The 20,825-nt window shown below is 39.3% G+C and overlaps 3 protein-coding genes across 10 annotated transcripts in view; 2 read left to right on the top strand and 1 right to left on the bottom strand.

The window, feature by feature from the left end:
* Positions 1-300: 300 nt before the first annotated feature.
* stxbp2 (syntaxin binding protein 2) lies at positions 301-9,268 on the top strand. 3 transcript variants are annotated; one of them, XM_085783975.1, is made up of 20 exons: positions 301-351; positions 1,121-1,171; positions 1,448-1,497; positions 1,576-1,657; positions 2,077-2,153; positions 2,256-2,331; positions 2,517-2,620; positions 2,746-2,894; positions 2,978-3,062; positions 4,168-4,298; positions 4,412-4,519; positions 4,746-4,803; positions 4,904-4,969; positions 5,112-5,192; positions 6,737-6,878; positions 7,032-7,138; positions 7,229-7,327; positions 7,422-7,507; positions 8,307-8,467; positions 8,549-9,268. In XM_085783975.1, the coding sequence occupies exons 4-20, from the start codon at positions 1,600-1,602 to the stop codon at positions 8,626-8,628; spliced, it is 1,668 nt and encodes a 555-aa protein (XP_085640101.1). In that variant the 5' UTR covers positions 301-351; positions 1,121-1,171; positions 1,448-1,497; positions 1,576-1,599; the 3' UTR covers positions 8,629-9,268. The 3 variants fall into 3 exon arrangements, with proteins under 3 accessions (XP_085640101.1, XP_085640100.1, XP_085640099.1); XM_085783974.1 differs by lacking the exon at positions 1,121-1,171 and having other exon boundaries at positions 8,549-8,631; positions 8,664-8,896; XM_085783973.1 differs by lacking the exon at positions 1,121-1,171.
* A 2,464-nt stretch (positions 9,269-11,732) lies between these two features.
* LOC146982791 (uncharacterized) lies at positions 11,733-17,120 on the top strand. Its single transcript, XM_085783972.1, has 15 exons — positions 11,733-11,920; positions 12,308-12,422; positions 12,518-12,594; positions 12,691-12,822; positions 12,932-13,076; positions 13,223-13,386; positions 13,632-13,802; positions 13,902-14,046; positions 14,155-14,330; positions 14,496-14,624; positions 14,779-14,923; positions 15,014-15,153; positions 15,572-15,733; positions 16,031-16,069; positions 16,360-17,120. The coding sequence occupies exons 1-15, from the start codon at positions 11,870-11,872 to the stop codon at positions 16,759-16,761; spliced, it is 2,193 nt and encodes a 730-aa protein (XP_085640098.1). The 5' UTR covers positions 11,733-11,869; the 3' UTR covers positions 16,762-17,120.
* Positions 17,121-17,425: 305 nt separating this feature from the next.
* Positions 17,426-20,825, bottom strand: part of LOC146982790 (myosin heavy chain, fast skeletal muscle-like) — a 34,903-nt gene continuing 31,503 nt past the window's right edge. For all 6 annotated transcript variants that reach the window (XM_085783967.1, XM_085783964.1, XM_085783965.1 and 3 more), the window contains 12 exons: positions 20,417-20,613; positions 20,150-20,333; positions 19,877-20,042; positions 19,656-19,780; positions 19,199-19,507; positions 18,917-19,120; positions 18,692-18,817; positions 18,416-18,586; positions 18,180-18,284; positions 18,006-18,101; positions 17,775-17,906; positions 17,426-17,524 (listed from right to left, as the gene is read on the bottom strand). In XM_085783967.1, the coding sequence (XP_085640093.1) occupies positions 17,504-17,524; positions 17,775-17,906; positions 18,006-18,101; positions 18,180-18,284; positions 18,416-18,586; positions 18,692-18,817; positions 18,917-19,120; positions 19,199-19,507; positions 19,656-19,780; positions 19,877-20,042; positions 20,150-20,333; positions 20,417-20,613 (1,836 nt within the window). In that variant the 3' untranslated portion in view covers positions 17,426-17,503. The remainder of the gene's footprint in view (positions 17,525-17,774; positions 17,907-18,005; positions 18,102-18,179; positions 18,285-18,415; positions 18,587-18,691; positions 18,818-18,916; positions 19,121-19,198; positions 19,508-19,655; positions 19,781-19,876; positions 20,043-20,149; positions 20,334-20,416; positions 20,614-20,825) is intronic.

The following is a 20,825-nucleotide window of genomic DNA, read 5'->3' as shown; positions in this document are numbered from 1 at the left end:
ATTTCCTGTGCAGTAGGCCTACTTTTTGAATGATATGGCGAGCCTCTACAAAGTTGTGATTTATGGTGGCACGGTATGAGTTGCATACGGGTAAAAAAAAAAAAAAAAATTGTGTCCCCCCCAATCCTGAGATCGGATCTGCATCCCTGGTCCTGAACATACGTAGACTGAAAAAGGTCCAGTATCAGACAGTAGAGGGCAACATTTCACCATCTAAACCTCTGTGCTCTGGGCTTTAACCACTCGGGCTGTGACAAGGAAGTGACCGACCGACGAGCCAGCAGCAGCAGCAGCAGCAGCAGATTGTTGTCAAGATGGCACCGACTGGGCTGAAGGCGGTAGTTGGAGAAAGTAAGTGGCAAATTTCGTCGTTAACTATCTGTTTTCAGAAGTTTAAATTAAAGTTAAAGACTTGTGTAGTTAACTTTTCCGTATCAGTCGCATTAAATTAACTGTTGCTCAACGTACATGTAAGAAGAAAAAAAAGAAGAAAACACGGCCATTGACGTTATGGTCCGATAAACGCTCCTTCCTGCTCCTGTTACAAATTAAAACGCAATCATATCTAAGTAAATCATGTCACTCATGGATTAAAAAAAAAGAAAGAAAGGAAATGTGTTGTTCTGCATGTGTTTGGCAGCAGTATTTTCTAAAGGGTAAACGGTGGTTTGTTGTTGTAATATTTGGTTGGCGTTAAACAAGGAAACATCGCGGCGTTAGCAGGTGCAACTGTGACGGGTCCAACTTTTAGGCTAACGTTAGCTTTCTAGCTAACCGAGAAGGAAGTTCAGCCACTTCCTCTGTGATGGACTAATAAGTCAGCTGAAACATTTCAGTGCCACGAAACTACGTCCAAACAAGCCCACAGAATAACAACTTTTGTTACAAAACACCACTGTTGACTGTTGACTGGCCATGCAATGTGAATTGAATATATGAGATGATAGATGATAATCAATGTCATAGAAACAATAAGGCTCAATGTTTTATTTTTTTATTTTTAAGGAAATGTTGTAGGTTGTCAGTACGAACTAACTACTTAAAACGTCAGGATAGTTTGTGTAGTTGTGTCATGAGTCAGGATGTTACTGCCACTGTCACAAGTTTTCTTCCTGTATAGATGTAGGAGTAAAGTGTACACACCCTCTCTCAGAATAACTGAAATCCTCAGGTATGTACTGGTAATACAGGTATCCTTGACCTTGCCCGGGATTCAGAAATCACGTCAGCATTAGTAACCAGCATAAACTTCTTTGAATTTGCAATTCAAATGTAAAGCATTTGAAATTTCAGTGCTGGAGTTTTTGAAAAATCAATAAAAGCAAGTGGCATGTGACCAGGTGTTATGAGCTTGTCTTGTGTAAGAGATGTTTTATGACGAGTTTGTGCTGCGCTTTAAATGTTCTTTGGAAGTTATTGATAGTAAATGTTTTCTACTCTTCCGCAGAAATCCTCAACGGGGTCATTAAAAGTGTGAAGAAGGACGGAGAATGGAAGGTAACAGCAGTCCAGTAAAAACTTTTTAAAAATCCCTGATTTTATCATGGTGAATTTAAGACGTGTTTCATTTTTCAGGTCCTTATTGTGGACCACGTGAGCATGCGAATTCTGTCGTCTTGCTGCAAGATGTCTGATATTTTGGCAGAGGGCGTGACCAGTGAGTATGCATATAATTAATTGTCTTGCATGCATCCTATGAATCAGTTGCACTCATAAGAATCCAAACCTGAAACAGATACACAAGTCTTGCTTTACGGTTTACTCAAACTGATTTTCAAAGAAGGATTTTGATCTTGGGGTTCACGTAAAATGTGTTGTCCTCGTTACATAGAAACACATCAAATCAATGAAAATCAGGATTTGTTTGTGATTTTACCAGACTTTCTAGTTTGTTGAGTTTCCCATGGAGGATTGACATCGTGCCCTTCTAGGAGTTCCACACTCACTTCACTAATTCACTAATTCATGTGGCTGTGTTTCAGTTTACATTATTGAAATGATGTGTTATTTGAAATGATGTGATATTGGTCAGATTGCTTAAGTTTAAGCACAGTTCCTGTTTTTTCTGCTTTTCAGTTGTGGAAGACATCAACAAGCGCAGGGAGCCAATCTCTAGTTTGGAGGCAATTTATCTGATTTCACCGGTGGAGAAGGTTTGCTGTTGACTTATCCTCAAAGTTCACCTAATGTGACCCCCCCCCCCCATATTCCCTGTATGTAAAACTAATTTTTTTTTTTTCTTCCCCCAATTACAGTCTGTTGGTGCCCTCATTAATGACTTCAAAGATGCTGCTTTTACCTACAAAGCAGTACACATCTTCTTCACTGACAGTAAGATTGTCTTTGTGTGTGTCTGGGTACTGTATACTGTCTGAAATTGTACAATTAATTTCATATTAAAATCTTATTCTAAAACACATATAGGTGTGAGACCTATAGGAAACTTGTTTGTCAAACACTGCTATTCAAATGCTCTTTACAAAACCATGACAGTTTCAAAATGTATTTTTCCACAGCTTGCCCAGACAATCTCTTTGCTGAGATTGGAAGATCCAGAGTTGCAAAGGTTGTGAAGACTTTAAAAGAGATCAACGTTGCTTTTCTGCCATATGAGTCCCAGGTAGGGATGTATCTCCTCTTTACTTACAAATTATTTCGCAGAATTCACATTACATACAGATTTTCTTCTAATTGTTAATGTAAAAACACTGAATGCAAACATATCAACTCCTCTCACCCCTACAGGTATTCTCCTTGGATGACCCGACCTCCCTGTACTCGTTCTATAGCACCAAGCCAAATGAAGCAAAGGACAAAATGATTGAAAATCTGGCAGAGCAGATTGCAACTCTGTGTGACACGCTGAAGGAATACCCTGCAATCCGTTACCGCAAGTACGGAAGCTTTGCATACGCTGAAGTTAGTTTGCTGTTGAATTCTTTTGTTGATTTTTCTGCTCTGCCTATTTTTCTCTCAGAGGACCAGAGGAGAATGCTAGACTGGCTGAGGAACTGCACCAGCGCCTTATTGCTCACAAAGCCGACAACCCAAGCATGGGAGAGGTGAGGAAGTACTTAGACACACTGCCCACAACAGTCTTTGTCTGTTTTACTGTATTGACACAATTCTACCTCGAAAATGATTCTTCTTTTCTGCTAAAATAATTGTTCATACATACATTCTGATTTACCTTCATAGTTTGGGGATGTCTCTCTGGTTTCTGGGTTTAATTTCCTGTTGACTTTTCTCATGCTTTGCTGGATCTTTCCCTTTTTCTCTACTTCTTTTCTGTCTTTCTTAGCTGACATTTCCTTGCCCCTGAGATGAATCTCAACAGGCATGTATTACTGTTCTCTTTTTGCTCCCAGATATCTGAAGTGCATGAATATGCAGCAGTGTTTCTCCTACATTCGTTATGTTGCGGCACCAGTAAAATTTCACATGCTAAATATCAGTGGATTACTCATGTCTTTACCAATGTGAGCATGACAACACCCGACTTTGTCTCAGAATAGCTTTGAGTCATTGACAAGTTCATAAGATCTTTCCGGAACATCTCATTCTTCAGCATTAGTAGTCAACACTTATGCAGTAGTAGCTGCATTAGGCCTGCCGACAAAGTAAAATTTAAAAAAAAGAAAAAAAATCTATGGGAAACACTGTGCAGCTCTAAGTATTCTGAGTTTTTTCTTCACTGTACTCTATTATATTGTTCTTGAAACTTCAGTGTTGCTGAAGTGACTGAACTTGCACAGGCTGTGATGAACTGTGTTATAAACTGTTTTCTTGTCTGTATACAACATCTATTGCACGTCTGCCCGTCCTGGGTGAGCGATCTCTCCTCTGTTGCTCACCCTGAGGTTTCTCCAATTTCTTCCCTGTTTTCTTGGGAGTTTTTCCTCAGTCGATGTGAGGGTCTAAGGGCAGAGGATGTTGTTATGCTGCGATGTGAAGCCCTTTGATACAAACTGTTTGTAAAAATAGGCTATACAAATGAAATTACCTTGCCTTGCCTTCCTTGCCACGAAAGCATGACTAATTCACAAAAATCTTAAGGACATTATATTTCATGCAAACTGTACAGTAGATCCTTATTTATTTTGCTTCTGTGATATATCTGATCCTTTAGTAGTCTGAGATGATATTCTTTATACTTATTATTTTTAGGGTGCCGACAAGGCGCGATCTCAGCTACTGATTGTTGATCGTGGGTATGACCCAATCTCACCTATTCTGCATGAGTTGACCTTCCAGGCAATGGCCCACGACCTGCTTGATATCAAACAGGACATCTATACGTGAGTGATCTTTGTGATACTATATGCTGTTTTTTTGTGTTGCTATGGTATTTCGATACCATGTCTACACGCCCATTTGTGTTGTAAAAACATTCCTGTTTTATTTGTTTAAGTTATCAGACAACTGGCATTGGAGACTCAAAAGAGAGAGAGGTGTTACTGGATGAAGATGATGATCTCTGGGTACAGCTCAGACACATGCACATTGCAGATGTCAGCAAGTAAGTCTGTCATGAGATGAGTTCTTGTGTCACATATTCACATGGTTTGGTGACACTGTCCTCTTTTTGAACATGCTGTGGACATTTCAGCTTATCTGTTTTCTCCAAAGCAGAAATTCTGTATTGAACTTTGTGATATACCTTTTTTAGAAAGTAATAATTATATAACTGATTTAATGTGGCCCTGCACATGGTGACATATCATTTTCCAAACCTACTGTTACAGAAAAGTGACAGACCTTCTTCACACCTTTTGCGAGAGCAAGAGAATGTGCACTGACAAAGTGAGTGTTCGTGTGCAATTATTAGAGATGTCTGTGATATAACATGGAGATTATTTCTTTGTGAATATGCAATTTTAGTGAAACCTTTTTTGTGCTTCAGGCCAACATAAAAGATCTCTCTCAGATGTTAAAGAAAATGCCACAGTATCAGAAAGAGTTGAGCTTGGTAAGTGGGATGATTGACTGAAAAGCATTTTCATATTCCCTCAAACATACTATCTCATATCAGAGTTGAAACCCTTACTATATATTTTAGATTTTTTTTTTTAATCGTAATGATTTTGTATTTACTGTATTTTCATTCACAGTACTCTACTCACCTGCACCTGGCTGGAGCTTGTATGACCAAATACAAGTCCTCTCTTGATAAGCTCTGTGAAGTGGAACAGGTCAGTTCTGTTGTGGCGTGTGCGATTGAAATCATGTTTTGACAGACTGATCAACAATTTTGATCTTGATCAAATAAGACACAAACAGCACTGTTATTGTAGCAACAAATAATTCTCAAAGGACAAAAAATGTCTTAAATTACACTGTGGAAGTCCACTTCATTTCATGTACACTTTTATGGCAATGTGTCAAGTGAAGCTATCTATACATCTGTAATTGGAGTTAAATATAGAAACATGATAATGTTCTCTTAATCCCTGCAGAGAAAGGGCCTCATAGATGACCACTGGGCTAGTATTATTGGAATTTGTCTGCTCATTTATTGTTGACAAAATGGCCTGTCAGTCTGTAGCCTTTATATCACAAAGGATCAACTTGAACCCCCAACTGTGTTAGTCGCTTGTGGTAAATGTCTTGGACAGAATGTCTGACATGAGATTACTCTATTACACTCACTCCACACACTAAGTAACCGTCTTTATTTATAGCACCTCTGAGTTATGTTCAAATGCCACTGGCATGGCCTGGTAATATTTAATGGAGAATCATAATCGTAATATTGCATAAGAAGCTTGGGACCGGACGTCAACATCCATATGTCCCCACAAACACACATGCGGAAGACACTGTTATGTCATTACTGAGTTTAAAGGCATTTAATAACACATTTATTTACTACGTGGTAATGTAGAAATCCCTCCATCAACATGAGCCTGGGATGAAGCCACAACCCAGAACATTGACAACCCCCAGTGTATTATTTATACAGTATGAGCCAGACATGCTTTGTCTGTCCCTGTGGGAATGTCTTCTGCTACATTTAGTCCTGTATCAGAGGAAACATAAGCAAACAGGAAATGATAAGCTATGCATGGCTGTGGCATTATAAAATGCAAGTGTTAATGGGGCTCTTTTTTACTAGTGAGTTGTTTGGCTGCACTAATGGATTGTCAGCATGTCTGAAAGCTGCCTCTTTAATCCATTGGCCATATTTTGGCTCTAAAGTAGACTGTGTGATCCAAACAACAACACATCTCTGTCACTTTTTAATTGTTGAAGTGCTCTAGATTGTTTGGGCAACCCAATACAAACCTGTTTGTATCTTTATAAGCAATACGACACACTGTATTTGTATGTGCTTCTCGAGGCACTCTGTAGATATACTTGACCACAAAGTGCTTTCTTGTTGATTGGCCCTAACAAGGCTTAGCCCAAACTCACTCAAGCTTAGCAAGAGTTTTTATGGCAGTCACACAGGGCCCAGGATTGCATTACAGGGAAATCCCAGAGCTAGATCTAAGTACAAAAGCACAAGCTAAGTGGCCACTATTTGCCATTATTTTTTGACATAGTTAAAGGATTACACACACAACCCTGGAAGTTTCTATGGTATTTAGGACATTCTCTTTATTTAAAATATATCAAAACTAAAATAAATAAAGTTCAGAAGCAAATAATCATGTGGCAAAGATGCTGTGCTGTCTTTAGTTGTATTTGTTAAGCCAGATTGTAATGGCAGTTTTACCATGTGTGTCTTCCACAGGACCTGGCAATGGGAGAAAATGCAGAGGGCGAAGCTCTAAAAGATGCCATGAAGAGCATAGTCCCTGTGCTCCTCAACAAAGAAATCGAGGCCTATGACAAAATTCGCATCATACTGCTGTACATATTCCACAAGAAAAAAGGTGTGACAACTCTTTCTGTTTTAATAAATACTAATTATTTAGCTTATTTAAAATATTTTTGGACGTAAAAGCATACTTGTATGTGTTTGTGGCCACTAACTTGAAGCATTAAGAGGATAAGAAGCGTTTTTAATAGTTTGATTCTCCATGTAGGCATTGGGGAGGAGAACCTGACCAAGCTCATCCAGCATGCAAACATACAGGCTGACAGCAACATCATTACCAACCTGCAGAACCTGGGCTGTAACATCATCGCTGGGGTAAATGTCTGGATTGCAATTTGGCTACAATCTCAATACTTTGATGTTTATTGCTTTAGTATCTTTTACACAAGTCATATTGTGTGTTAGGGCCGCAATGCTGGGAAAACGCTGCCAGATCGGAAGGAGCGCACAGAGAGCACGTACCAGCTCTCTAGATGGACACCCTTTATCAAAGATGTCATGGAGGTAATAAAGACAAAGTGAGATTTTTAGGTGGTGATGGCCCAACTGCTACATTTTGCCTTCAGCCTTTGACAGCATCTGTGTTTCTGTATTGCAGAATGCCATAGAGGACAAACTGGACAGAAAGCAATGGCCATTCATCTCTGATCCTGCTCCGATCAACACAACACAGACTACAGTCAGGTGCGTACAGGAAATGGTTAAGAAAATGTATGTCATCAATGAGCACCACATCCGTGGTTTACGTTAGTTCATGATACGTATTTACAAAAAAAGGTTCATAAGGAATAAACATTTCTTTTAAAATGAGAACACCAAAACTAAGAAAAAATGCTTAGTAATGTTACAAAAAATGTCCATTGTTTTGCCCATTTTAACCAAACAAAAGCAAAAAATATTAATTGGAGGAGCAGACAGATTATTGTTGTCAAATAAAAGCTTTTATCCCTGTAACTTAGTTGGAGCCCCTACTCTCTTCTGACAAAATGGGTTGGAGTTAAAAAGGTGAAATTAAGTTTCCAGTTTTGCTTGGAATAGTCTATAATCTCCAGGGAATACCCACACTGATGATAGTGCTCATACAAACCTCCCTGATGGACCAGGTTTTGGTCTTAATCTGCATAATGCACAATGCTCGTCTCCCTTTCTGCAAAGTGCAGAATTAAAGCTGAGTACTCATTAATATTAACACTAGAATATAGCAAAGTTATATAGGGCTGACTATTTAAAACCAGGCAGGGCAGCAGGAAAAGGTTAAGTTTCTCTTGTAACATTTTGACACTGATTATCACAGGATGTAAACAAAGCATTACAAGGAAACATAAATATAGCGACAGACGATTGTTGACCAAGCCATAGGATTTACAAATTCACATTTTATTCACCATGTCAGTTTCTTCACAATACTGTCGCTGCTCACAAACAGGCTTTGGTTTCAGTAACAGTTTCTTGTTGCTCAATTATTGTTGCTATTGTTTTACAGCAGTGCACGTTTTGGACACTGGCACAAAAATAAATCTCCAACAGAGTATCGCTCTGGCCCCCGGCTTATTATATTTGTGATTGGTGGGGTGTCATACTCGGAGATGCGTTCTGCCTATGAAGTCACTCGAGCCACTGATGGGAAATGGGAAGTGCTGATTGGTAAGCACCATCATTGTACCCATTTCTTCTAGAAATTCAGCATTCCTGATGTTGTGCTAACTATAATTTTCACTTTGACAGGTTCATCTCACATCCTGACTCCAACCAGCTTCCTTAATGACCTGAAGAGTCTGGACCAAGTCCCCAATCCTGATTGCTAGATAGTTTACCCTATCAAGCAATCAGATCCAAGGAGCAATACACTGGAATAAGGGTTTGGTCTTTCGTTTGCGATGATTAGTTGCTTGCTTTCTGTCACAACATCTCTAACATCCTAAGTGAAACATGAAGAGAATTTTTAGAAGTAGCCACAGAAGGAAAGATTTCAGATTCTTTATTTTAGAACATTATTTTTATTGTTTGTTGTGCCATGGGATCTGTATACTGCTGTGATTGAACTTATGTTAAAATATTTAATTAGACATGAATAATTTTTTGATTGTTGTAAATCATTCAAATTCCTATTTTTGTTACTGTATATTTGATTTCTCTAATTTTCTACCCAGATAGTGTAATTTCCACAAAACTGGATCCTCTTGCACCAAAAATTGACGAGTCTAATGTAGATGTACATAGGTCAGGAGAAGTATTTATCATATATTCAGTAATATTAAGTGTGTGATACTTGCTCCCCATACCCCTTTCTTGAAAATGCAATCTCATACAAAATGTCTCAACTGCTGTCTTATGATATCTTGCACATTTACCATACCTAATATATTGCTGGGATTAAGAGTGGTGGGTGTTTGTTTCTTTGTTGTTAAAAATAAGTAATAAAAGAAACATAAGATTCACTTTAAATTGGGTCCTGTGAGTTCTTTCAAAAATTCAAAACATAACTACTTAAATATACATTATAATACAATATCTTTATTATATGGTCAGTATTCACAACTATGCTCAACGGACCTAAACTAGCCTGTCATTATTTAAATTCTTCAATAAAATCGAAATATTGTTTTATCTGTTAATGTTTTTAATTTTTTTTGTTTAATTTTAGTTGACAGGTCATCTGTCTCTCCAGCCCATTCTCATAAATGTGATAACATCTGTAACACCTTGAGGAAACTTCCTTTAAAAACACATTATTGACTATAACTAAGTAATTAGGGTACCCACTGGGTCTTACATTCTTTACAAAATCATTATTATAAAATCATTTCTATTGTACCTTTTGTGAATTTGTGCTTTTACTGTTTTGGTGGGTGCACTGCTGTTGACTATGGGGTATTTTTTTTGATTGATTGTGGGTCATGTGACTTCAGAGGGAGGGGGGGTTTGCATGGGTTTTTCTTCTGTTTTTGTTCTTTTTTCTGTGATGTTTTATCTGTAAAGCACTTTGTGCATTTGCTTGAAAAGTGCTATATAAATAAAATTATTATTATTATTATTATTATTATTACAAGTTGAAAAGGTCTTAAATTTTGTTTACAAGTCTTAAATTTCTTTTCTTTTTTTTAATCTTTCTTATCTGCATGATACATCGATCGCAACAACACAACTGTAAACTAACACATTTTTTTTTTTTTTTTTTTAATTTTTTGTAGTGAACGTTGCAAACTTGCAAATGATTTTTTTTTTCTTTTCTCCGACTTTACCGATCTCCGACATTGTTTCAAACTAGGAGGCGATGTTATATCAAAGACGGTTTATAAACATTTATTGAATATCTTTGGTTATATCAATCGCTCTGGGAAAATCCCTATTTCCGAGTTTTATAGAACGCAGCATTACTTTGGAGCACGCGCAGTCAGCCGTTGGTTGACCCGCTGAGGTCTTCACTCCATCACTCGCGCGGCAACTTCGAGATGGGCAAGTGCCGAGGGCTTCAGGCCACTATCCATGGTTCAGGCTCTATGGGAATGAGTGGGAGGCTCAGTGCAGTGTCTGTGCCGTAAGAAATCCAAGCTCGGAAAGACTCGCCAAAGATAAACCGTCTTTGGACTCGCATATGAAGAGCGCTAAACACTAGCATGTCCAGCCACAGCCACAGGCACCAAGCTCCTCGACGCTAACCTCAACAACAGGCACCTCGGCTAGCAGCAGTACCGAGCCCACCTTACAGCCAGGTAACATACTAAGTTATCTCTTTGTGGCTCGACCTTTTTTTTTATTTTATTTTTTTTATTTATTTTTACAGTAGTTGTGTTATTTGTATGGTTTTGTTAATGTGTTAAATTAGCCGATATCCGAGTACTTGCTCGGTTGGGCGCCAGCGCCAGAGAGAATGGCGGGCGCCAAAGACTCTTTTATTGATGGGAAACGCTGTAATGTTGTGCACTGGTTGATCAGTTTCATTTTTTGCACACACACACACACACACACACACACACACTCATCATACAGTTGTTGTGTTTCTTACATAATTTATACAGTGTTAAGAGATTGCAGCAGAGTTTTGAAGGCTGATTGTAATACATTTTGCACACAGGCTAGCTAGCACATGCACACACTATTGTTATTTAAAAAAAAGTTTTCGTTATTTGTCCCTGTGTTATTCTGTCATTCTGTTATTCTTAGTTATTCTGACAGATTTTTTTTTGTTTTGTTGTTGCATTATTTCATCCATGCATGCCAGAGTAGGTGCGAGGCTGGTCCTAAATTTCATTGGACGTGGTCTTAAAAAGTCTTAAATTTGAGTTGAAAAGTTTTGGGGGTACCCTGGTAATTCCGGGTAATTCTTACACAAATTATGACTCAAAATAACTTGTGTGTAAGAGGGGAAAATTCAGGTGATGACATGTTATAGTTTTCAGGGTCAGCTTCACTCTGACTTCTTGCTGTTGGGTAAAAATATTTTTGGTCATTACTCAATGCTGTCACTCAGGAAGGAGCGATTGTTGCCATATTTCCTGCAACATGGCTGGTTGGCGGAAGCGTACAACTGTAAGGTGCTGATCCTAGTCTTTATTATGACGCACAGTATAGTTTATCATAACAGTGGTAGTTTTTTTTTTTTTTTTTAAATCACCAGCACATGCCCACTTGTTCCATTTGATGACAAATGAGCGAGGGGGGAGGTGGGAGGTTAAAATGCAAATATCAACTTTAAGTAAAGTGTTAGATCTTTAGGCGAACGTGTACACCTACCAGTGAAAAAGATCATCCCTCTCCATGCTGAGGATTATGTTTTCATCTGGGATTACAGATGGTAATATTAAGAACGGTGCACTGGCTGGGGTCTTAATGGCAATGGGTTAATACTCAGGACTTAACTCTATTTAAAAGCCTTCCGCCAAGCCATGTCCAGTACACATTTGGACTGGCATCACTTAACACTACAGCTTGCATTGCTTATACAAAATTACACGGATTCTCCACAATTACAGGAGGGAATTCTAAGTAACTTTCTGGGTTTCTATATTTCTGATTTATCTTTTTTCATTTGGGGACATTTTAATAATGGCTGCTGCTGAAGTGGACTCAAAAGCAGAAGCTGCCAACACTGTGGAGGTAGGTCCTTTGTAGTATTACATTCATCTTCAGCTTTGATGTTTGGTTTATATTTTCCATTCCTCTCATATAGAATGAAGTGATGTGTATTTCTATGTATTTTTTTGTACAGTATTTTGTCCAGTTTCTAGAGAGTGACCAAAAGAAGAAATCTTTTTTATATGCTTCTCCATGTTACACATTTTATCACAATTCTTTTGATATTGATTTGAATTGGCATTTTGGTGTTACATTCACAAATGCAATCTAGGCTCAGCAACTTTTGCTGTGAAAAGAAAAGTAAAAAAAAAAATTGATTTGTTCCAAGGTCAAAACAAAGTATCCATAACCTCTCATAACTAGCATATTATTGTAGTATTTGCTCAGCTTTTGTCAAATGTTCAACAGGAAACTCCTGAACCGGAGCAGATTTTCGACATGTTGACTTTGTCACAGCGTGGGAGAATGGATGAACAGCGTTGCACCTTGAGTCCCATTAAAAGTGCACAAATTAAAACAACAGGTTGGGACAAAAACGCATACATAGCCTACATACCATCTGCATAATATAGTGTATGTCCTTTTGTAGATTGATAGCTGATCCCTTGTTCCTCACAGGCTCAAACAATGAGTTGTCCCATAACAAGAAGGGAGAGCACCTTGATGACCTGAAGGTTCCATTGCCAGGCTACAAGGTACATGGCTGTAGGTTGTAAAGAGATGTGTGTGTGTGTAAATAAATTACTCTACTCCAAATGACTGTACTCACAAATGTGACTTTTTTTCCTTAGGAATCTAGGAGTGATAACCTTCACGGTTCTGCACCTCAGATCTCTGTCACTGAGAGCACTCCAGATAGAAACAGAAAAGTTATCACCCAATTACAGGTTCCCTCTCAGCGTGAGCGCTCCAATTCTATACAGGTCTGCTCTAGTCTATTATGGCATTCTGATCTGTACAGATTCTTCTAACTTGTGCAATTAAATGTTAGTCAGTTACATTTGGTCCACTCACTCTGTTGTTGTTCAATAGACAGGATCACCTGATGAACAACTACAGCTCTTTAACATGATCAGTAATGCACAGCGTGGGCGCATGGACGACCAGAGCTGTTCCTTGGATCCTAGCAAGAGTGCTCCTTGCACGCCCAGACACACAGACAGAAAAGTTGCTGCAGGTACATTAAAAGACATTTTACTGAATTTGCTGACTTTTTCAGAGGTGTTTTGCATTTTTTTGTTGCAGTATCATTTTTTAGGTTCATCATCTTTACAGTGTCTTTACAGTTTTGCCGGTTGTCATGTTTCATCGACATCTTCCCAGGTCCAGATGCTGAAATGCTGTTCAACCTCTTGGCCAACACCAGCCAAAGGCTGGATGACCAGAGAGTTTCTCTTCCAACATTACCAGGATTACAGAAAGAGAGTAACACATCTACTACAGACAGAGATTCAAAAGAGTTGTGTTCCATGGTCTCTAAAGTCCAGGTTGGTACTTTTAAAAGAACACAAAATTTCCCATTTTTCACAGCAGCTGGTGAAAGTAGGAGAACACTGTAATGATGTTGGTAGTTACTTTAAACTTTGCATAAATATGATGCCACAACTAGCCATATTTATATATGTGGTGCATGTGGTTTTGATGTATAATGATTTCATATCAAAGCTTATTATCTTAAAAACTTAAGAATCTTATAATCACATTGGGGAATCCCAAATAATTAATTTTTTAGGGTTCCAGAATGGACGACCAGAGGTGCACACTATCTCCAATTCGAACTCCACAGAGCCAGTCACCGAAGAAAGATGGGTCTGGTTCAGGGCCTCCACGCTCAGCCTCATTCACCCCCAGTTCAGACGTAGAACGACCAAAGAAAAAAGAGAGCAGCCCAGTTCAGAAACAGGTATGTTCTTCATTCATGCAAATTGTCATTTTTGTTTGAATATAATTTATATAATACCATTTCATACACTGATGTAATCTACCCTTTCTACACATCTAGGCATTGACTGCAGATGACCAGGCAGATTTTTTAAATTTAGTGAGTAATTCCCAGCGTGGGCGATTGGATGAACAGCGATGCGTGTTAAATGTTACCCCCCAGTCCACACCAAAGCACAAGCCCAGTCAGAACACCACGGCTAAAGGTTAAAATCCAAACATGTTTGCCCTCCTTTTTTTCTTGCACATAATGTTTTTACAATGACATTTTCATTGAAACTCACATTCTCATGCACTGATGTGTCTCCTGCTAGGTCCAGATTCTGAAAAGTTTCTCAACCTGCTAGCCAATTCACAAGGCCGGCGGCTCGATGACCAGCGAGTGTCTCTTGCTTCACTGCCAGGGATCCAGAATGGCGGTGCCACATCCACATCAACTGCGGAAGAGAAGGATGCAAGCTTCCTGTGTTACATGGTCTCCAAAGTCCAGGTTGGCCCCATATGTGGCATGGTGTAAAAACTGTAACTGTAATTTTATTTTTTCATTCTGTTCCAGAATGTCTTTACGTGTTTTTGTCAGATATAGATTGTTTTAACAATATATCCAGCTGCTTTGATTCAAAATTACAACATTGAATCTCATTTCATCCTACAGGGGTCTAGGATGGATGAACAGAGATGTTCTGGTCCCCAAATCTTTCACAATTCCAATTCAGACACATCTGACAAAGCTCTCCAGAGATCTGCCTCTTTAACCCGTGCTAAAGCTGGCCAACTTCAGCAGGTGAAATGTTGTGGACTACTGTCATGATGCAGTTAAAATTTGTCCTTTCATTTTCTCCTCTGGATAATTTAGAGTTTGGGTAGCTTCTGTTGTCCGTATTGTTTCCAAATTGTCTTGTTCATTGTTTTTCTTTCTTTAAATTCTTGTCTCTCAGGAGGCATTTCCAGCTGAGCAGGAGGAGTTTTTCAAAATGATAAGTAATGCACAAAGTGGACGTATGGACGAGCAACGATGTTCTTTAGAACCAAGCAGAAGTACACCTACCAGCCCCACACACTGTGGAAATGATATACCAACAGGTCAGAAAACCACACAAGGCATGAAAAGGTCAAGTATGTGTTTTCTGCCTGTCAAACATCACATAAATAACATTTGACTCTCCATAACAGGTGCAGAAGCTGATGCATTCTTCAAAATCATTGCATCCAGTCAGGGACAACGGCTGGATGATCAGCGTATTACACTTCCTATCCTGCCAGGGATAAAGGGGAATTCTGAACGGAAAGAAAATACAAAGTCTGGAAACCCAGTGAGTAACACAGCATTTAATTATTGGTAGAATGGAGATACATTTATATTGCCAAACCTTGCTGAATGTAGTTCCTTGTTATTTGTCAACACTCGTGTGAAGTGAATGGCATATAGATCATGATTTGTGTTGTGTCAGTGTGCTGACACTTTCTTGTGACGACAGTACTATAACTCTTGGCAGAAACATCATACTGCATACCACAAGGCCGCCCCTTTAAAATAACTCTCAAGAATAGACCTTTTCAGAGCACCCTTAAAGCTATAAATTAATATTTGTACTTCAACTCAAGAAGAAAACATCTTAGCAAAATAATCTTAGCATAATAAATATTTGGCTTCTAAACAGCTTTATTCCCACAATAACTATGGAATAGTTATGAACTCAGCTTCCTTTTCTTTTCTTTTTTCTTCTTTAGATCTGCCCACCACACATCACTGTGGCTGAAAGTACACCAACCACACCAAGGAGAGACTTTTTCAGGCCTAATGTAGCACCTGGCTCCCCCAGTGGCCTGCCCAAATCTGCTTCATTTACACCTGAAACTGAATATCAGAAGAATCTGAGATCCCCTGGACAGGTAAATATAGTAAAGTAAAATATAACGGTGTTTTAGAAAGTCTGGTTGCTGGGAGAGGAGCCTCTATTGCCTATATGGTTAATGAATTTATTATTATTCTATTCTAAGAGTTCAAAATGTGTCTATCAGGCCTTTTTCTTTGTATGAAACACCTTGTTTGGGGTACAGACTCTATTCACAATTCACCATGCACTAAAGTTAGGCTGTTAGTCTTTCAACTGCCCTTAATAAATGAAAGGCTAAACAGACATCACTGAAACACTGTGTATTAAACTATAGTTGTTTTGTTTTTTACAGGTCACTGTAAGGGTGTCCATGAGTTTCACACCACACCAGGTAAGATGGATAAAAAATACTTTTTCAATCTCCCAACAAAATACATTGAACATATCATATAAACACAAACATGGCATTTAATTACATTGCATTGAAGTGCAATAAAAACTGCAAAATGACAGTGTAAAATAAATGCAGCAAAACTGTGATACAGAGTAATAGTACAGAAGTGTCTTCACCTGTCATACTGAGATGGGCTGTTGTATAGTGTTATGGAGAACAGTAGGAATGATTTTGTGTGTCGATGTGTGGCTTCATCAATGCTTATGTGACTCTTTTATCTCTTAAAGGGACTGGAGAATGCTGATCAGCCCTGTACATTCCCAGAGGTTTTTCTCACTCTAGGAGCCCCAGGAGATAACCTTGTGATTCCTCTGAGTCCAGGACCAGGCAGACCTCTGTCCTTCAACTTAAACCTTGTCCCAAAAGAGGATGGCATGTCCAGACATGGCTCTCCAAGCCATGCAAGTCCCAGGAAATCCCGATCAAGACCATCATCTCCGAACCTAGGTGCAACTATTAGTCCAGATGACGACTGCTTCTCTCTGATAGAGAAGATTCATACAGCCCAATTGCAGAAAGGAGGGCAGAAAAATAAAGGAGATCCTGGAAAGGGGAGGGAAAAGGCAGATCCAGGAAAAGGAAAGGGGGGCGGAAAGAAAGATAAGAAGGATGGTGGTAATAAACAATAGTCACTTGTACATCACTGTAAGGTTTCTATTGAGGAAAATTATAGAGATCAAAGGTGTGGTGCCTGTAATTGGCTTGGAAAGTAACTCATGCAACAATGTGTTGTGGTTTTCCTATACCCACACTACAAAATCATGCTGGAGTAAATCAAGTCAAGTTTATTTTTGGTTTTATTATTTATGTTGCTGGGAACATCATTTATTGTATATGTGCACACTCACACATACCAGTATGTAAAATAATACTGCTTTAGATGCTTATTCAAATAGAGAAACCCTAGCTTGGGCTGCAATCAAACCCACAACTCTGGCAAACTGTGTAAAAAAAAAAAGTATGAAAATAAAAAACAGAAATACCTTCAGCCTGAATGCCATGTTTGCTCTTTATTACTTGACTTCCATAAGTGATAAATGAGTTAAAGCCTACTTGTTGCATTTTACTGCAGAACCTGTTTTCAATAAAACACTGGTGTGTCCGAACTACACCACATGATGGAAAAGATGAGTAACATTTAACTGGTATTGCAAGTTCATTCAACATTTTGTCTGTTTGGTCTTCAATTTGACACATGCTATTCTAGAGTTTCATCGAAATGTTACCCAAGTAAACTCGGTTTAATATGACAGATGGCAAAGAAGAGGGAACACTTGTGAATTTTATTAATACATTTATTGAAGATTTACAGAATGAATTCTCAGGGGCTCATATTGTATGAGCCTCTTCAGTTGGACCTTGAACTGTACCTCATTCAGCAGAGTCACTTCCCTGAAAGTAAAACAGATAATTAGCATTTGTAAATGGTCTTGTTCGCAGTGATGCACAATAGAACGAAGACAGTAACATCCACTTGGTACTGATGGCAACAGCTAAAGCTTGGATATTTTACACAGAGATCTGCTATCTTTAATACTGCTTGTTACCTGAAATAGCACAAGTGCACCTACTCATTAACTTCAGAGGTCATGTAGCACCCATCTAGAGTACAAGACACTGTTAAAAAGAATGAAAAAGTTACCTTTCCAGTATCACGGCTCTTTGCTCTCAGCTTGTTGATCTGGGTCTCAGCGATGTCGGCGCGCTCCTGAGCTTCCTCCAGCTCGTGCTGAACCTTTCTAAGCCTTGACATGTGAGTGTTGGCCTGCTCCTCCTGTGTGGCGTTTAGAGTTATGTTAAGGTCTTAATGGTGACATCGTTTTTGATTTTATACTATAAATGACTGGTTATTATAACAAAGTAGTGGACTTACAGCCTCCTCTGCCTGTCTCTTGTAAGCCTTGACTTTGAGCTGCAGTTTGTCCACCAGATCCTGAAGTCTGACCACATTCTTCTTGTCCTCCTCAGTCTACACAGATAAAGGATTGTAAGTGAAAGAGAACAGGAATTTGAAAGTTTTATGTGTGTGTTTACTGAGATTCGTTACCTGGTAGGTCAGCTCCTTCACTCTCCTCTCATATTTGCGCACTCCCTTGACAGCATCAGCTCCACGTCGCTGCTCAGCCTCAACTTCACACTCCAGCTCACGCACCTAATGATAGTAAATGATCCATCGAAATGATCAGAAAACATTTATGTATTGCATGAGATACAGCAGAATTTATTTTACTCATGGGGGGTCGGATGTACATCACTAAACAAGAACTTATACACAGTTCATACCCTGGACTCCAGTTTCTGGAGCTGCTTCTTGCCACCTTTCATGGCGAGGTTCTCAGCTTCATCCAGACGATGCTGCAGGTCCTTGACTGTGACCTCCAGGTTCTTTTTCATCCTCTCTAGGTGAGCACTGGTGTCCTGCTCCTTCTTCAGCTCCTCAGCCATCATGGCAGCCTGAAATTGTTCAATTTTGACTTGTGAATATATTTATAACTTTGATCATATGGAATTAGATTGCAAATGTAAAATTATTTAGCAGTGTTAAGGTTGTAAACTCACATCAGTGATGGCCTTCTTGGCCTTCTCCTCAGCATTTCTTGCTTCCTGAACAGCATCATCCACCTCACTCTGAATCTGCACAAAGTCAGTCTCCAGCTTCTTCTTGGTGTTCAGAAGACTGGTGTTCTAATTGTTAAAGACAAGTCACGATTAACATCATAATGATGGTGTATTTTCTGTAAAGGAAGTTCAATTACATTTTTGGATAAATTAATGTAAACAAACCTGAGAGTGGAGCAGTCCAACACGCTCACTAGCATCAATCAGCTCCTGCTCAGCCACTTTGCGGCCTCTCTCTGTTTGCTCTAGAGCAACTCTCAGCTCCTCAATCTCAGCCACCATCAGGCCATTTCTGCGCTCAACCATGACAACCTGTTCCTTCATGTCTTCTTGTCCTCTGATAGCATCATCAAGGTGCAGTTGGGCATCCTGACAATTAGAGAAAAAGCAGTGAGCTATCTGTGGTTTCTGTACTTGTTTGTTTTAATTAGATGATAAAACCTCTACCTTGAGCTGTCCCTGGACATTCCTCAGTTGTTTCTGGGATTCAGCAGCCTGCCTGTTGGCGTGGCTCAGCTGAATCTCCATCTCATTCAGGTCTCCCTCCATCTTCTTCTTGACTCTCAGGGCGTCATTTCTGCTCCTGACTTCACTATCAAGAGTGCTCTGCATGGAGTCAATCACCCTCTGGCTGTTCCTCTTGATCTGCTCCATCTCCTCATCTTTCTCTGCCAGCTTCCTGTCAACCTCACCCTTGATCTGGTTGAGCTCAAGCTGAACACGGAGAATCTTGGATTCCTCGTGCTCCAGTGTGCCCTGCAAAAAAAGTATAACTAATTTCCATAATGACTATTCTGCAATTATACCAAAACATATTTAAAATTTGTTGAAAGATTAATGCCATAGGGTGCCATTAGGCCAATGGTAAATTGATTCAAAACCAAAAAGTAAATATAAGATGTACCTCAGCTTCCTCCAGTGCTGTCTGAATTTCAGCTTTCTCACTTTCTACAGTCTTCTTGGCTTTTTCAAGCTCATGGATGTTCTTTCCAGTCTCACCAATCTGTTCAGTCAGATCTGAAATTTCCTCTGTGGAGCAAATATAAGAAAGATAACAACTGTTAGACACTTAACAGCTTGTAATAATTTACTTTTTTCATTTAATACAGATAACACTTGACATACGCTGCAGGTTCTTGTTCTCTCTCTTCATGGTCTCCAGCTGATCCAGAGCCTCCTCATAAGAGTTCTTCATCTTGAACAGCTCAGTGCTGAGAGAGCGAGCCTCCTTCTGGGCTCCTTCCAGCTCTGCCTGGCCCTCTTCATACTTCTGCTTCCATTCTGCCAGCACCTACGTTTGTATAGGTTATATAATTGATTGGTTACATTTTCAGGCATGTGTTTATCTGATAAAATTGGTTTTAATTTACAGTTTTCATTGTTCATTAAACTATTAACCTTGTCAAAGTTCCTCTGCTTCTTGTCAAGGTTGGCTGCCAGAGAATTAGCCCTCTCCACATCAATCATGAGGTCCTCCACCTCACCCTGCAGCCTCTGCTTGGTCTTCTCCAAGGAGGCACACTTAGAGTTCACAGCCTCAATGGATTCTTCGGCATCCTGCAGACGCTGGGCAAGCTTTTTCCTGAAGTGCAGAAGAATTTGCACATTTATTAATTTGCCCAACAAATTATAGGAAAATTATTTGATACTAAACAAGTTACATACTTCGCCTCCTCCAGCTCCTCAGTGCGCTGGATAGCATCAGTCTCGTATTTGGTCCTCCATTGAGCCACCTCACTGTTGGCCTTGGACATTGCTCGCTGCAGCTCAGCCTTGGCCTCCTGCTCCTCCTCAAACTGCTCTCTGAGTAGATCACAGTCATGGCGAGCTGACTGAACAGCATGGGCCAGGGCGTTCTTAGCCTATGAAGTCATTGTAAAATCATGGTAGTGTTAACATACTGTTTTACATACCCAACATAGAACAGTGTCTAATGTGTATAATGCAGTTTACAATAAGAAAGTGGCATTCACTTCACTTGTGCCTTCTCACATTAGTTTATACTATATTCATTGGTCCTTTATCCAGCTTTTGCTCAAACTTCAACCAGCCCTGCTTGAGATGTGATATTAAC

Source organism: Trachurus japonicus, chromosome 8 (genome assembly GCF_045865225.1).
Source record: "Trachurus japonicus isolate A0001 chromosome 8, Traja_1.0".
Taxonomy (NCBI): domain Eukaryota; kingdom Metazoa; phylum Chordata; class Actinopteri; order Carangiformes; family Carangidae; genus Trachurus; species Trachurus japonicus.
The sequence above is the reverse complement of the archived record's forward strand: the minus strand, read 5'-3'. Positions and strand labels throughout refer to the sequence as shown.

Bases quoted from the DNA above. Each gene is read 5' to 3' on its own strand.
- stxbp2 (XM_085783973.1), top strand. From the start codon at position 315: ATGGCACCGACTGGGCTGAAGGCGGTAGTTGGAGAAA. The intron at 1,658-2,076 runs GTGAGTATGCAT...TCTGCTTTTCAG, and splicing joins TTTGGCAGAGGGCGTGACCA to TTGTGGAAGACATCAACAAG. The intron at 4,804-4,903 runs GTGAGTGTTCGT...TTTGTGCTTCAG, and splicing joins AGAGAATGTGCACTGACAAA to GCCAACATAAAAGATCTCTC.
- LOC146982791 (XM_085783972.1), top strand. From the start codon at position 11,870: ATGGCTGCTGCTGAAGTGGACTCAAAAGCAGAAGCTGCCAACACTGTG. The intron at 14,331-14,495 runs GTTGGCCCCATA...TTCATCCTACAG, and splicing joins ACATGGTCTCCAAAGTCCAG to GGGTCTAGGATGGATGAACA. The intron at 14,924-15,013 runs GTCAGAAAACCA...TCTCCATAACAG, and splicing joins TGGAAATGATATACCAACAG to GTGCAGAAGCTGATGCATTC.